Source organism: Euprymna scolopes, chromosome 1 (assembly GCF_053919585.1).
Source record: "Euprymna scolopes isolate OS-2025 chromosome 1, ASM5391958v1, whole genome shotgun sequence".
Classification (NCBI taxonomy): Eukaryota; Metazoa; Mollusca; class Cephalopoda; order Sepiida; family Sepiolidae; genus Euprymna; species Euprymna scolopes.
In genome coordinates, this window is record NC_136482.1 from 28,188,759 (window position 1) to 28,206,101 (window position 17,343).

Sequence of the window (17,343 nt, forward strand, 5' to 3'; positions counted from 1 at the left end):
TACCTGCCATCCTTAATGTAATCGAGGAATATCAGAATGGTTTTATTTCATCAATGCCATCTGACTATTCATAATACATTTAATCATTCTTTAGAATGCTAGAATACATTACTGAACAGCTTGCATCATATTCACAATGGTGTCTTAGCCTGGCACCTAGGCTCATCGTAAGTAACTTATATTAAAAAATCAGGTATTTAGATTGTTGTTTTTCATATATATATATATTAAACAAAATAGAAAACTGACCACTAAGTTTCATCAGCTGTTTCCATTTTATTAACATAAAATAGAAAATAACTTTTTATGTACACTAAAAGCAAACAGGAAAACATTTACTACCTTTTTACGAATGTTTTTCTCTTTCAGTTTCTTTTACTTTTTTTTATCCTCACCAAAAATCTGAAAAAAATAATCGAATAGAAGATCACCCAGAATTTTTTATTAAAAATAAAAATTGATGTTATATTTTAAGCGGAAGTACTGATTTCTGAAATGACAGACTGCATTACCACCTCTGTTATTAAAGTAATCTACATAAATAAAACAATAGATGTATGTGTGTGTCTGTGTGTAAATATTTAACCGATAAACTCTTAAACTATTGGTCACATAACACTGAAATAAACAGGAAATAGTAATTGTACAACAAGGATGGTCTATAATGAGTAAAATCTTTGTTTGGATGGATGAATAATGCATACAGAAATATGTCAGCAAGTTGAAATGCAAAATGTTTGTTTTAACTTGCCGACATATATCTATTACTTTTGCACATGCCCAAATTCATTCATAGCTTGAAGTGGTTTGATTTTAAATCTTTCTTTTCTATCTGTCGATAACTCAAATGGTAGGGAACATGGCTGGAGTGCTAAATGTTTTGATTTCGGTTCTATGATGCCAACAAAATTATTTTTTTAAAATCTTTTGAAATCAATATTATATATATTAGGTTCAATATAATATTCAACAGAAAATTTGCTTTATAATAATAAATACGAAATCAGCATAAATTAAAATATATTTATGCATATTTTACAATCGGTCGTTATCCTTCAATAATAGAATAATATTGCAATTTTATATGATGATATAATATGAAATTATAAAATTAATTTTTATTTGTAATTGATCTTCTGCTTGATCATTTTTCCCAATTTTGGGTGAGTATACTTATTTCTGCATGATATGTAAGTACATAAAAGTTTTTTTACTTGAAATATAATTTTCACTTGTGACTAATACTATAGACGCACCAATATTTTTGACAGAATTGGTAAAAAAAAAACAATTATAAAAATCTCTCGAACTTTTCGTTTACAGTTATAGAAATTTATAAGACCTTGAAGAAATTTCTGTTTGTGTTCAACATAAAAGAAGATAAAAAGGTAAGATTTTGCATTTGCTTGATTCTGCGATTGTGTTGTCTTATATAATAGGAACTTTGTCTGTGTGTGTGTTTGTGGCTGTGTTTGTTCCCTATGAAGTCGAAAACAGCTGGGCTGAGTTTTATGAAATTTCACACAAAGGTAATTTATGTGCCTGGTAGTGTTCTTAAATAGGTTTTCTATTGGAATGTCTTCAATAAGTATTGATAATCAATAATCAAAATAATCTGATGAAAGAAGGGACAAGCGATTTTGATTAAAGTTAACACCTTACACAGCCTAACATCACATGTGCATTTGAGAAGTTTTATTACCACACAAGCCAAAAAGCCTGACATGTAGAATGAACAGTAGGTTCTTTGATATGACAGGGGTATGTTCAAAATAAATGTTTTGTTTAACGCACAATTACACCATGATACTTGACTTTTGCATTTTAAACTTATATTCAAGCCATTGGACCAAGTAAAGAATAGATACCCTGTATCAGAAGACGACAACTGATGACGACCGGCGCACATTTCAAGTGACACTGGTGATTCGATCTTGACATTGGCACAAGCACATGGCGTTGGTTGTTTGTAAACACATCAAATAGCAGACATAGTCGAATATTCGCGAGCAAGATTTTTTAAAAATATATTTACAAAACTTTTGAAGATTTAAAAAAATATGTATTTACAAAGCATTTTTTTTTTTTTTAAGTAAGTAACAAAACGATATTTAAATAAATAAGTTTTTAAGTTAGTAACAAAAGATATTTAAATAAATGGGTGTCTTTCTGAGTGCATTTTTAATATATTTACAGAACTTTTTAATAAAACTTGGAATAATTATAATAAAATAAATAAATAAATTTCTGCCAAACGTATTAATGGCAGAAACAAAATAAAATAACTGACTTGTTCGGATTTTTGTGAATGTTTCATTGTCTAATGGGGAATTACGATTTGACTGATTTTTTTTGTGTTTGTGTTTGAGAAGCTAGTAAAATCTAGCGGTGTTTGAGAAGCTAGTAAAGTCTAGCAGTATTTGAGAAGCTAGTAAAGTCTAGCAGTGTTTGAAGTTGATGTGATTGCCGATCTGGGAACGAAGGGATGTAGTTTGAGATGCATTGATTTGCATACCAATGAGGCTTCACCCCCCAAAAGACTAAAGTCGAGAGAGCAAGAACAATCGAGTTCTTGGAACCGAATTGAACAGGTCGGAGTGTGAAATGTTGTATGAATGCTGACAAGAATCCTTTTTTTTTTAAAGTTGAGAACTAAAGGACAAAATAAGGGAAGCAAGAGTTATTAGTCTACCAAAAGTAAATGCATGGTTTACTTTCTACTCTTATAATGTAGTAGTTAATGAGCTTTTGAGTCTTCAATTATAGTCAGTCTATTTATTTATTTTTTTTTATTATAAATTTTGTTATTTTCTTTAAATTTTCAGAGATATGAATATGTATGTAGATATCTTCTACTCAGTATGGAGCCAGAGAATGTGAAGGTAAAATACACTTCTTGATTGTCGTTTAATTTCTTTTTTAGTGAGCAGAAATTAACTTTTTCAAAGGCGAAGAACAATTATGTTGAAGTCTTCATCATTATAATGTGAAGAAGAAAATAAAAATATTTATTGTATATTCTGATATTCACACGAGTAAATATAGTTATATATCAAGTGTCTGCATTTTATTCAGTTCTCTTCCCATTAGTCAGTTTTTAAGCTGTTTTTCAGGTACTTTTCTTTTGGGTGGTCTGGTACACCCATAAAAACATAGACAACAATTTTTTTTTTTTTTATAAGGTAGTCACCACTTATCAAGGCCCGGAAGCCACTCGGGGATAGGGGTTATTGCGTGTACAGAACGTAAGTATTGGAGAGTTGATAAAGTATCTTACTTAAGGGGGCGGTTCATCAGGAATTTGTTTATGTTGGACTTGAAGACATCCAGGTTGTAGTCAGGTGGGGAAACAGGGAAAAGGAACAGAGTTCCACAGGCGTGCAGTTCTAAGAAATAAGCTTTGTTCATGGAATCCACGTTTCGATTTAGGCACAGATAAAGAGTTAGAAAAACTTTTGACAGTGGTTTCAGCTAGACGGGTGTTTATAGTTAAAGATAGGTGAGGGGGGACCAGAGATTGGAGCTCAGACGAGCACTTGCCATGCTAGTAACGATAAAACAAAGAAAGGCTCGCAACGTCTCTCCTGTGGGAGAGAGGTTGCAAGGAAGAGAAAAGGGCATCACCCACTAAGCCACAAAGCCTATTTTGTACTCTGTCAAGGCAGGATAGGCTGTTTTTAGCAGCTCCTGCCCAGATGTGGCAGCAGTACTCCATCCTTGGACGTACTTGGCTTTTATATAGATAGAGAATTGCATCAGGAGTGAGATATCTTCTGGAGCAGTAGAAGGATCCGACCATTTTTCCGGTGACCTTGGCAACTGACTTGATGTAGATGTTTCATTTCAGATCAGAAGTAAAGGTCAAGCCCAGAAGCGTATCAAAACATGGAGCTTCCCCTAGACGAGAGCCATCCATTTCAATTGAGTCTAAATGGGGATCAGAGCGTTGATGATGTAAAGATAGAAGCTTGGTTTTAGATGCATTAAAAGTAATGAGTCACCTCTTCCCCCACTGTACAACGTGCTCAAGATCAGAGGAGAGAGAATCAGAGAGAACTTTGTCATTTGCCGCCTTTGATGTGTTGCCATAGATGGTCGTGTCATCAGCATAGATGTCAACGAATGATTTAAGTATGTGTTTTGGGAGATCATTGATGTAGATCAGGAAGAGAGTTACCCCAGGATGGACCCCTGAGAAACTCTAGCATTAATATTTCGGGCCTCTGGTTTCTGCCCGTCAACCACTACTCTTATGAGCCTATCAGAGAGAAATGATTTAATGATTGAGAAAACATTTCCAGTTATACTATAGCTGGAGATCTTGTGAAGTAGGCCCTTATGCCATACCTTATTGAAGGCCTTTGATATGTCAAGAGCAATTGCCCTAGAGAGGAAGCCTTTGTCAAGAGATTCACTAATCCTATGAGATATAACCGTTAGCACATCTGCTGTAGATCTGGCAGAACGGAAACCATATTGCATATCACTAAAAAGGTTATTTCTGCTGAGGTGGTTGACTACTTCTCTATTTAATATGGATTCCAGCAACTTACTCATGACACACAGGAGACTTATTAGTCTGTACTGAGAGGGAGATGACTTATCACCTCAATTCTTAAATACAGGACATACTGATAAGGTTTTCCAGGGTGTTGGGAAGCACTTCTCCTTAAGGCAAATAGTTTTGTAAGTATGGGGGCAAGTTCTGCTTGAAGCTTTTTCAACACTATAATTGGAATGCTGTCAGGGCCAGTTGCTTTACTGGAATCAAGGTTCTTGATTAGCTTGGCAACCTCACGCACAGATATGTATATGTTACCTAGCGTGTTGTGTGTTATAGGAGGAAATATGGGGAGTTGATGGCCTTTGTCGCATAGGGTAGAATTAGCTGCAAAGTTTTTGGCAAATAGTTTGGCCTTGCCTGATGCTGATGAGATGACCTCAGGTCCATTGATGATGGTTGAGATAGAACACACACTTCTGTTCAGGATCCTGTTTGCTATTTGCTAAAACTGGTGGGAACCAAGCCGCTGCTCAGCTACTTTGGATTTAACAGACTGAGCATATAGCTCTCTTGCATTTTTCATTACTCTTTTAGATTGGTTGCTGGCAGTTCTGAAAGCAGCTTTAGTCTCAGTACATCTGTTACGTTGGTAGCTATGGAAAAAGTGATTTCTGTGTGCGATGGCAGCAGCACATTCTGGGGAGAACCATGGCTGGCTGTTAGGGTTTTGCTTAAATTTTTTGGATGGTATGAATCGGTCTATGCCTACAATTAGCCATTTGGTCAGTTCTGATACTATGGAGGACACATCTTTTTTAAACATGGAATGCAAAAGTAAATCAGATATAAATGTACAGAAGCTATCCCAGTCAGCCGTAGAGTATCGATATACAGTACAATGGAGAGGTACGTCTGAGGACTTATTGCATTTTGTTTTTATCTTAACTGATACAACCGAGTGGTCGGATGATCCCAGAAGGGACAGAACGGAACATGAACATAGCTCAGGGGAAGTTGTGAGAAAAAGGTCTACAAGTGTAGCGTACTGACCGGGAGTATCGGGCACATGGGTGGGTTCGTGAACAATCTGCATAGGCAATGGCGAAATCATGACAGAACCTCCCCTCATCATCTGCCTTGTTAAAGTGGGTCAGCCATTCCACATTGTGGACATTGAAGTCACCACAAATGTGGATGTTAGCTGAAGGGTGAGCAGACAGGATGTGGTCAATTTTCTCAGAGAGTAACTCACCTATTGTAGGGGCGATAGAGGGCAAATATAAATGCAGTGGTATAAGCAAGTGCAACCCGGAAGCACATATAAGGTAAATTAAGGTCTTCACTGGAGATATCCCTACCACACGGAAAGCCATCTTTAATGTAGGCACATATTCCATGTTCATGGCGATATTGGGGGTCAGATTTAGATGTTTAGTTAGAGTATCCTTTAATTATGAACTCGTCAAGGGAAGTGGTTGACCCTATGCCAGTTTCACTTAGGAAGAATATGTCCTGTTTTGTCTCCTGTAATTGGGTTTCAACCTCTGGAAGGTTGGAACATAGACTCCTGATGTTGGAGAAGGAGACATGGTAGTAGGGGTCTACATTGGAAGATGGGGTTCTAGGTTTATTTGTGTTTTTTTTCTGGAGATATTTTATGTTGAGGATCTGGGATGTGTGGAACAGGTCGACAGACTTGGTTAGAGCAGGACAGAGAGAGAAAGTAAGAGAGAAACAGAGAGGAAATTTTTTTTTTTTTGTAGCGCATGATAAGGTAAAGCCGTAACAATTACCCACTAGTATGGCATCGAGAGGCCCCACCAGAAACTACTGCATGGTCCAGAGTCCATTCACCAGATGGCAATACAGCAGCCCCAGTACTTTGCACTTGTTGACAGGACAGCTTCCTTAGTGGTTAATCCAAGGTTTGGGTCCCTGACTATCAGGCGGATAACATCAGCCCAGATGAAACGTTTACCTCTAGCACCCTTACTAGTGACATGGCCACAAAGATAGACATAGAAAACGAAGATTTCCGACATCTCAGACTACTGTTTACGAAGTACTGCTGTCCTGGAAAGCAGCTTTTTCTGAAATCTTTGTTAGAAACATCACTTATTAGAAATGAGGACTGAGGGACAAATAAGGAGAAGCGAGAGTGACGAGAGCTGTCTATAACTCATCCACAATGCATTGTTTACTCTCCATTTAAAAAAAAAAAGGCGGTGGGGGGGGGGGGTTAAAGGACTTATTAATGTTTACTTTGTAAAAGTAAAAGGTATATTTTATTTAACATTAACTATATTATATGAACATACCCTTGAACATTCTATGATCATCCCGCTCATATTGCCAGTCCAAGATTATTGTTTGGTTCGCACAAAATATACTCATTCCAAGCCAAATCACAAGTCCAGTTTATTAACAAATAACAGGTGTTTATTTTGGGGGGAGATTACAAGTGGTACTTATTTTCCTAAGTAAGACAACCGACTTGCTGAATCGAATTTTATTTGATCAAATCGAAACGCATAAGTCTCATTAACAAAATCCTTTATTATAAAACTCCAAATGACCCAACCTGCCTGTAGAGGCATACTGGCTTAACTACCTAGCAGTTCTCAGGAAAAAACTTCTCCAATTTCTCACTCTTCCTTCTCTCCCAGAAAGCTGGCTCTGACTGCTTCCCCTTTCTGTCTTCTAAAATCTTTTCACCTGACTGACTGTGGGTTTTGCTAGTTGTCACCATTCGACCACCCAAGGGTTAAACACTCAAGATATCCACTGAAAATAACATCCAGACAGTCTCCATTCATGATGGCTTATTTGCCGATAATCTTGGACATCATTTTTCTAAACAGCATGATCTTCCAATTTAATATAGTACTTATTACTTCAAACAAAGAAAATATTTCTTGGGTGTTTGGATTCCAACCAGTTATTCTCAGTTCTCTTACTTTATCCAAGCATCTATCACCCACAACATCTGCCGTTCATATACACCACCAAAACATGCAATATGACACATTTTCATATCTGTACTTACCCAGGGTTGTCAGAGATGAAGTGAAGTCATTTTCGTTTTAAAATTCTATTTATTTGCACATTTTAAAACTTGAAGTAAATAGTTCTTGTTATATTCTTGAATTTAGAATGAGTTATACCCCTTTGCTGATTTTTATTTTTAGGTGATTATGTAAATTAAAAAGGTTTCATATTAGCAGCCTTGGCAGGAGAAAGTAATTTTAATAAATTTTAGCTATATATTATTATATTGTGATAACATTGTACAACAATAACAAATGAAAATTGGTTAATCAGAAGCAAATTTTGATTTGTCAGCTATTATGTTATTTAGGTCTCTTACTCAAGTTTATTCGGCAACTTCAAATCTTTTCTATATCACATTATTAAAAGTAACCAACCAGATAATTTCAATTGCATAAGTCAACATCTGAACCTCGTCATCAAACCTCATCAATTATACCTAATAGCCTTATGCATTTAGTAAATTATATCTACACTCAACATTAAAAACATATTCAATCAATCAGATTATGAATTCTTTTTAGATTCTCCTGACTTGTTCTCTTCAAATGTTAGTTATTGACCAAACAACGCCGGATAACCTGGTCGATTATTATTAGAAAAATATAGCAATTAGATTTTAGAAAATGTGTATTTACAACTTGAAATTTAGGAATTTAAGCAGAAATTAAATTAACAAAGTCGAGTTAGGAGTTTTTGGAATCGTGGAATTTGATTAGAAGTAAACCTATTTTGGCTTATGTGAGAGATCACCTGTTTGTGTCCTTGGACATGTGGTTGGGGTTTGCTGACGTAATAGTTAACAGAGATCAAACTAATAACTTGGCAAGAAATGCATTAGCAAACATGTGAACGATCCTGTTGGAAGCAAAAAGGGTAACAAGTGAAAATGTAGAAAGAGACTCAGCATGCTAAACTCCGGCAAAGGTAAAATATAACTTGTTATGGCATGTTTTTAGGGTTTGGACAAATAAGAAGGTATGTGATTCTTTTGGTCTGAGACAAGCAAACATATTGTTATTGTTTGACCGTAAGAAACTGTAAAAGTTTGTGTCACATTTGTTAACTATGTACATTTCTGAAAAAGTGACCCCATGCACAACAAACATTTCATATACATGCAGGACACAATGAATATTTCTACATTCTGTATACACACATTCATTAGATATCAAAGACACTGTTATATACTCCAATAAATGATTGACATGAGTAAGAAATATATATGCATACTAGCAGTTCAGCCCAGCTTTGCTCGGGCCCTATGTACTGTTCATAACTTTATGTGCATATATATATATATATATATATACATACATATTAAAAAGCTTGACTCATGTCCAGGTAACGTACATCTAAAATTTCAAGTGTTTAGACCCAAAATTGGCGGAAGAGTTTGGTAGAGTCTGCAAAGGGCAACTCTTTCAACTTTGACCTCTGGGCAGCCAATTGTTTTGCTCAAAAACTGATTAAAAAGCTTTCTTCAAGTCTGAATACTCTTTACGTAAAATTTCAAATGCTTAGACCCAAAATTAGCTGAATAGTTTGCTAGATACTGCAAAGGTCAAATCTTTTGAACTTTGACCCTTTGGCAGCCAAATTTTCGGCCAAAAACCAATTAAAAAGCTTGCCCCCATGTCTGAATACACTTTATGTAAAATTTCAAATGTTTAGGCCAAAAATTGGCTGAATAATTTGGTAGAGACCACAGAGGTAAAATTTTTTTAACTTTGACCCTAATTTTGACCCCGTAACATTTGTTGTGGGCTCAAATCAAATTAAAATGTTTGATCTGTGTCCAACCTACATCTAAAATTTCAAGTGTTTAGACCCAAAATTGGTGGAGGAGTTTAGTAGAGTTTTCAAAGGTCAAATCGTTGAACTTTGACCCCTTGATAGCCAAATTTCTGTCTGAAAACTAATCAAAAAGATTTTCCCAAATCTCAATACCCCTTATGTCAAATCTTGAGTCTGTTGACTGAAAATTGACAGAGTAGTTTGATAAGAAAATGTACTCACACACAATTTCACTTTTATAGATATATAAATAAGACCCACGTATACGTCTGTTACATAGATGCTGTTTATATACACTCACCCATAACACAACCATCCCTGTCAGTTATTGGCAGATGCTCCAAATGACACCCAAAGTTGGTTGATATGGATGTTATGAAGTTTCAACATGTGCACAGTGATTAATCCTTTTTGTGCCAAGGTTAGAAACTCTTTTTCCTTCAGATCTGCAATCATTTTGAAACTGGTTTAACAACTTTTTACTCCAGAAATGAAACTGCATAGAATTTCGTTTTTTCTAAATCCCTAAATCACCCCATTCTCCGACAAGGGGAGGCAACTCTTTGTAGTCTTCACAGTATTAAAACCCAACTTCACATTGACAAATTTCCAATAATAATGTTATGATGTTGTTTTTTTTTTAATTATTTTGTAGACATCATATGTTACTATGGCACTGCAGAAACACCACGTGCTTGATTGGATCCAACAACTCAAGAATATTTTGTGGAACTGTTGTATCTGTCTGAAATATTTGAAAGTAAGTTTATAATGCCTAAGGGTGACACATGCATCCTGAACAAGTTTACATTTTTTTTCTATAAAACATTTTAAAAAATCAAAGGATGTTTTTACTTTCATTACATTTTCATAACAATTTAAAAAAATTTTTTTTTATAAAATAAGGGTTTAAAAGTTAAATTTGATTATTATGGTATTATTTGGTCATTTAATTGAGCCAGTTATAAAGCTATTATCTTTTATAAAATAGAATTTTGAAAGTTAAATTTTTTTTTTTTTTTTACACAGTGATCACCACTTATCAAGGCCCGGAAGCCACTCAGGGATAAGGGTTATTGCAAGTACATTACGTTAGTGTGGAGATTTGATGAAGTGTTTACTTAAGGGGGCGGTTCGTTAGGAATTTGTTAACATTGGACTTGAAGACATCCAAGTTTTAGTCTGGTGGGAAGCAGGCAGACGGAACAGAGTTCCACAGGTGTGCAGTTCTAAGAAAGAAGCTTTGTTCATGGAATCCACGTTTTGATTTAGGCACAGATAAAGAGTGGGGGAAATTTTTCACAGTGGATTCGGCTAGACAGGTGTTTTTCGTGAAAGATTGGCGAGGGGGGGACCAGAGATTGGAGTTCAGACGAGCACCTGCTATGGAAATAACGATAAAACAAGGATAGGCTCGCAACGTCTCTTCTGTGGGAGAGAGGTTGCAGGGTAGAGAAAAGGGCATCCCCCACTAAGCCACGAAGTCTATTTTGTACTCTGTCAAGGCAGGATAGGCTGTTTTTTGCAGCTCCTGCCCACATATGGCAACAGTATTCCATCCTTGGACGTACTTGGCTTTTATATAGATAGAGAATTGCATCAGTAGTGAGATATCTTCTGGAGCGGTAGAAGGATCCCACAATCTTTCCAGCGACCTTGGCAACAGACTTGATGTACATGTTCCATTTCAGATCAGGAGTAAAGGTCAAACCCAGAAGCTTGTCAAAACACGGGGCCTCACCCAGACGAGAGCCATCAAATTTGATTATTATATCATTTGATCATTTAATTATGGAGTCAAATTTTTATAAAATTATCATTTTTTATAAAATAGGATTTTGAAAGTTTTATTATTGCGATATCATCTGATCATGTCATTTTTAATTGAACCAAATTGTTATAAAACCATAACCAGTTTTGTTGATATAATGTTTTTATCTCTATAAAATTATTGACCCTCATATAATTTAGTGCTAGTTCAAGTGACACTATATTGATCTCAATAAACCTTATGTTTGACTGTTTTTTGGCCTGGATAAATGGTGATGCATTAGTAAAAATAGCTCATGCTACAAGTCTAGTGAACTTTGGCATAGGGTTTACTGGGAATCTAATTTCTTGGTGCAAACAAAAAAAATAGAAGAGTATATAGTTAAATTGCAAACTGTGTTTAAATTTTTCATTGGATATATTTTTTTTAAATACATAGTCGCAGCCAAAGTAACCTTCAAGAGATTGTCATCAATCACGACCACCAAAAACATTAAAATAGACACAAAATTCAGAATACTCTGAACGTATGTATGGTCTGTTCTATTATACGGTTGTGAATGCTGGACAATCACCAACAGCATGAGGAAGAGACTAAAGATAACGGAAACTTGGTTCCTGAGGATAATTTTGAAGATATCCTGGACAGAAAAGAGAACAAACCAAGAAGTATTAGAAATGGTAAACACAGAAAGGTCTCTAATAAGAACAATACGAAAAAGACAAATGAGATTCATGGGCCATGTCTACAGAAAAGTGGAATAGAACAGATTATTTTGACAGGGGAGATTGTGAGTTGAAGGAGTAGAAGACAACATTGAGAAACAGACGTGGGCAACATCAAAAATGATGAGCAACAATGAATTCATGAATGCCTCAAAAGAGAGATAGATGATGAGCCAGGTACAGGAATCGTGGAAAGAAAAAGAAGTGAAGAACTTGTTTTTATAGCTAGATTCTTTTTATTTGTGCCATTAATTTGCATATAGGGGTAATAGCTGAATTAGGGAGGAACAAACAGTTGAGTGTCTGACAACCGAGAGAACACATCAAAGGATTTGTTATTGCAAGTGGTTAAGTAAAGAGGAGTTATGTCAATTTTCTTATCAGGATTACAGAGATTCGTTGGTGTGAATTATGCAGGCCAAGTGAAGAGGAATTCCATTAGTTTTTTTTTCGGATATGAATCACTTTTTTTTATTCTCTACTTTTATAGCCTGAAAACCACAGTGATAACACGGCAATGACTATACACCTTAGAATGCTGATCACATTCACAAGCATAGGGAATTGGGCAATTCTTAAGGGTAAATCAGGTAAGTTAATGGAACAATCGACTTTGGAAATCTTTTAAAAAACTTTTTTACATTGAATTTTGTTTCAATCTTTTCAAGTTTCTATGTTATGGGGTCCCAGGTGAGACATGAAACTACCTTGGATACCTTTGCGTAAGCTATTTCATACAACTATTTCGAAATGTGCTTTTCTTAATACTTATTAGCATGCCATCAATTAAACAGAATTCATCATTTACAGACTATTTATTTATAAAATATACACATAAAAACACAAATACTTGTTCACAATTTATCCTTATTAAAAAACAAAAATAAAGAAAAATCTGATGTACATACTGGTGATGAAACGAAAATATCATATATCAAAAATCACGTAAATTGATCAAGTAGTTTTATTTTTATAAAGAAAATAATTTTTAAGCGATTAATTGAATTCATCCGTATTACAACATAAATCTAGTGAGTATAAATTGTTAAATTATCTCCCTTTATTTTTTTAGATTTTTTTTTCAAAATAGCAGATGAAACAATAACGCCTTGGATAATCATAAAATTCTATTTTCTTACTTAAAAATAAAACTATTTGATCAATTTATGTGATTTTTGGAATATGATATTTTTGTTTTATCATAGGTATATACATCATACAGACTTTTTCTTTATTGTTGTTTTTAATATAGGGGAAATTCTGGTAAGGACCACACAAATTAATCTGCAAATATACAAGACATTCAGGAAGATGTTCAGTTCAGGATGAATGTGACACTTTTTGAGAAGAAAAGAAAGTCATGTCTTGGTCAGTAATATTAAAATAATTCTTCACCTACTACATGAAAATCTGATTCAAATAATGATATTAATGATGATATAGTCTGGTTGATCAGTCTAGAATTGTTCTAATTTTTCTTTTTATTGTTATTGACTGAAAGAATGTTAGTTTTGAAAAAAAATTAGCAGATGGACCTGTACCAGTTTGAAAAAAATTATGTCCATGAAATCTGAGTGATTCTCTAGTTCTACCACAATATTTAAAATTGCTTATAAAAAGAAAATAAACAAAATGGCAGAACCCTCAGGGGTCCATCCTGGGCCCAACTCTTTTCCTGATCTACATTAATGATCTTCCAAATCACATCCTTACATCATTCGTAGAAATTTTTGCTGACGACATTACCATCTATGGTAGCACATCTAAGATAGTAAACGACCAAGTTCTCTCCAATTCTCTCTCCTCTGATCTTGATCACATTGTACAATGGGGAAAGGAGTGGCTGGTTACTTTTAATGCATCTAAAACCAAGCTTCTATCTTTACATCATCAACGTTCTGATCCCCATCTGGCATCAATTAAAATGAATGGCTCTCGTCTTGGGGAGGCCTCAAGTTTTGACAGGCTTCTGGGCTTGACCTTTACTCCTAATCTTAAATGGAATACGTACATTAAATCTGTTGCCAAGGCCGCTGGACAAATGGTGGGATCCTTCTATCGATCCAGTAGATATCTCACTGCTGATGCAATTCTCTATCTATATAAGAGCCAGATACGTCCAAGGATGGAATACTGTTGCCACATATGGGCAGGAGCTGCTAGAAAAGACTTGTCCTGCCTTGATAGGGTTCAAAATAGACTTCGTGGCCTGGTGGGAGATGTCTTTTTCTCTTCGCTGCAACCTCTATCTCACAGAAGAGATGTTGCGAGTTTGTCTCTGCTTTATCGTTATTTTCATGGAAAGTGTTCAACTGAGCTTCAATCTATGGTCCCCCCTCGCCAAACTTTCATAAGAAACACTAGACTAGCTGAAAACATTATCAATAATTTCCCCCACTCTTTATCTGTACCTAAACCTAAACATAGATTCCATGATCAAAGCTTCTTTCTTAGAACTGCACGCCTGTGGAATTGTCTTCCGTTTTCCTGCTTTCCAGCTGTCTATAATATGGTTGTTTTCAAGTCCAACGTGAACAAGTTTCTGATGAGCCGTTCCACTTAAGTTAACAAATTTACCGAACTTCCATTACTATCGATTACTATATTGTCCTTTTGACTACTCTACACTCTTTAACCCCTATCCTTGAGTGGCCTATCGGCTTTGATAAGTGGTGACGCCTATGTAAAAAAAAAAAAAAAAAAAATGTTTATGATGTACTTACATGTTTGGTTAAAAAAAAATAGTACACCATAAATTACGTAAATAGTACACCATAAATTATGTAAATTACGTAAATTTAATTACGTAAATTGACCCAATAGTTTTATTTAAAAAAAAAAAAGGAAAAATAATTATTGATGAAATCTCTCATCGGCCATTTTTGGGCTAATAAAGCTAAAGATGGCTGACAAAAGATTTCAAGAGACATAAGTCAAACTTTAAGCAAGAAAAAGCCCATAAAGCCCCCTCTGTTCTTCATGTTAAGAATGGCTTCCAAAATTTGGACAGGGTGATTAGATATTATTTTTAAAAAACAAAAATAATGGATGAATTTGCATAAATTTTGGTGTTCAGCTATTTTTTATAACCTAACAGGTATGTACACAAAGATTTTGTTGGATTATAATTTGAATCTGGATAATCACTGAAATATGTTTGCAATAAAATATTTTTAAAAAATAATAAAAAAATTTGTTGATAAAACCAAGCGCTTAAGTACATGTTTTCTTCTTTTTTTAAGCTGAAGCACTGAAGCCAGGGTTGACTCAGCTGTGCAACAATGTTATGGGATATCTTAATACGAAAGGTATCTACGGTGTGCTGCAGGTAAGTAGAATTTATCCACCCAGTTCCCTTTCATAGGTTAGAGTGAAGTTATTCTTACTGAAATAGAATTTCCCAACTTCTTAAATTGTGAAATTTGAATGTTCATCTCTAAGGTAAAAATAGTTTTTAAAAAGAATTAGCACTTTATTTAATGTGACGTATATTTGTCTAGTCCTTAAGTATTTTATATCAATTAATGTGGCGTGTTGATGGCTCATGCCACCCGGAGTGGTGTTTGTTACATCTTGACTGCTTGAAGGTCCAGCGCAAAAAAGGAAGAAATATGGGGAACAGGAAGTGACGTAGCTTGGTCGTTCTTCTGAGTTAAAGGGCGACAATCGAGTTAGGCTGGGAGTTTTCAACTCCTACAACACTCCCTTCCTAGTTAGTTTTTTGAAATTGTGTTTTTTGTTTTGTTTTTTCTTCCTTTTTTTTGAGTATATTTCACTGATTATTTAACGATATAACGGTATGTTTCATTGCGACAGTGAGAATGTTTTAAATGTTTTTGGAAACGAAGATTGTGCAACGTTCATTAGGTTACTATTTGAAGAAATATCACGTCGGCGGTCTACCAAATGTTGGGGACAGGATGGTCTGCTGTGTGATAGACGACCCCGTCCCCATGTGTATGATGCTGTATGTATTTAATGGTAGAGGAATTGAAAAGGCAAAAGGTCGCATAATGAAGACGAAAATATACTGTTATATATCAATGAAAGAAATGCAATTTATTTACATAAATATACATGAAGAAGCGATAGAAAGAATGAGAGTTCGTTATTACAATCGGTAGCTGTGAAAGGCTGACTGGCTAGTCAGGGCGCTGTGGTGGCTCATGCCACCCGGAGCGGTGTTTGTTACATTTTGACTGCTTGAAGGTCCAGCGCAAAAGAGGAAGAAATATCGGGAACAGGAAGTGATGTAGCTAGGTCGCTCTTCTGAGTTAAAGAGCGACAATCGAATTAGGCTGGGAGTTTTACACTCCCACGAATATGAAAAAGTTACATACGCTTTTTACTTGCTTCTATTTTGTTTTTATGATCCTGAGCAATGCTGAGTAGCCTTGCTAGTTGTAATATAATGCATGCACTGGTGTTGGCATTCGGAGCCAACCGCCTTGTGCTAGACTCACAAACAGAAAATAAATAATGTTACATTGATCTTTAAACTGGATATGTGTTTTATAGCCATCAAAGCCATGTGGTTTCATGTATGTGAAAAAAATCATGCAGTTGTCATAGTTGATTGTCTATTTATTAAAAAAACAATGTTTGTGTCTTAGAAAGCGTAACACATTCAAAGTATGCTTGTTACATGTACGTATAACACAAAGAACACTTAATAATAACATTCACTTAAGATGATAGTGTATATATAGTTCTTAACAAAAAACAGGTAAAAACCTTTTTAAAGTTTCATTTGTTAATTTGGCTGTTAATTTACACTCGTTTTGTTGACGCTGGAACCAAGATGCCCCTGACAGTCGATTTGCATGTGAGTCAACACATGATAACCAGGCATAACTTTTGTCACAGTATTATGTTTTTTTATGACAACATTATGATCGGAATTGAAATGCCAAGTTCTCCTTGCTCATCCGTCCACCATCAAGTTTTAAACACCCCTTAGCTTCCCAGTCATAAAAGAGCCGATGATGTCATCAAGTGCACAACTTTGTAACTAATTCAAAACTCTCTCTCTCTCTCTCCCAAGATTTGTCTGTTATATTGCTGTTTTGGAACTCCAATTGCGTCATCTTTGACGTTTGCAAATGAGGCCAATGTTTATTGTTTGAAATTCCTCTTGTAAAATATTTATCTTTTTTTCTTTTTCGAAAACTGGCTTTTTAATATTTTGTTTCGTTATGCAAGCTAACTTATTACTAGATTCTTTCTTAATGCACGGCTCCAGTCTGTTACATATTCAATATAAAATAAGAGTATACTAGCAAAAAGAAACTTGTTTAAAGTCTGAGTGTAGAAAAAAAAAAGAGAGAGAAAAAAATTAGTGTCTTGTTTTCCTACGAGAAAAGTTTGTACCTCAATAGTGCTCTTTCAGTTTCATGTTCACCTAGATACCAAATAAGAAAGATAGATTTTAAGGAGGCAATAAAAAGGTATATATTCACAATACAGAGTTTGAATGATTTTCTCATCCTATACTCTGA

The 17,343-nt window shown here is 35.0% G+C and overlaps 1 protein-coding gene across 2 annotated transcripts in view; it reads left to right on the forward strand.

Annotated features, from left to right (window-relative positions):
- Window positions 1-17,343, forward strand: part of LOC145290674 (ubiquitin-protein ligase E3B-like) — a 156,996-nt gene that overhangs the window by 26,254 nt on the left and 113,399 nt on the right. For both annotated transcript variants that reach the window (XM_080136506.1, XM_080136517.1), the window contains exons 5-9: window positions 1,324-1,388; window positions 2,826-2,882; window positions 10,005-10,109; window positions 12,336-12,435; window positions 15,088-15,173. In XM_080136506.1, coding sequence (XP_079992632.1) covers window positions 1,324-1,388; window positions 2,826-2,882; window positions 10,005-10,109; window positions 12,336-12,435; window positions 15,088-15,173 — 413 coding nt within the window. The remainder of the gene's footprint in view (window positions 1-1,323; window positions 1,389-2,825; window positions 2,883-10,004; window positions 10,110-12,335; window positions 12,436-15,087; window positions 15,174-17,343) is intronic.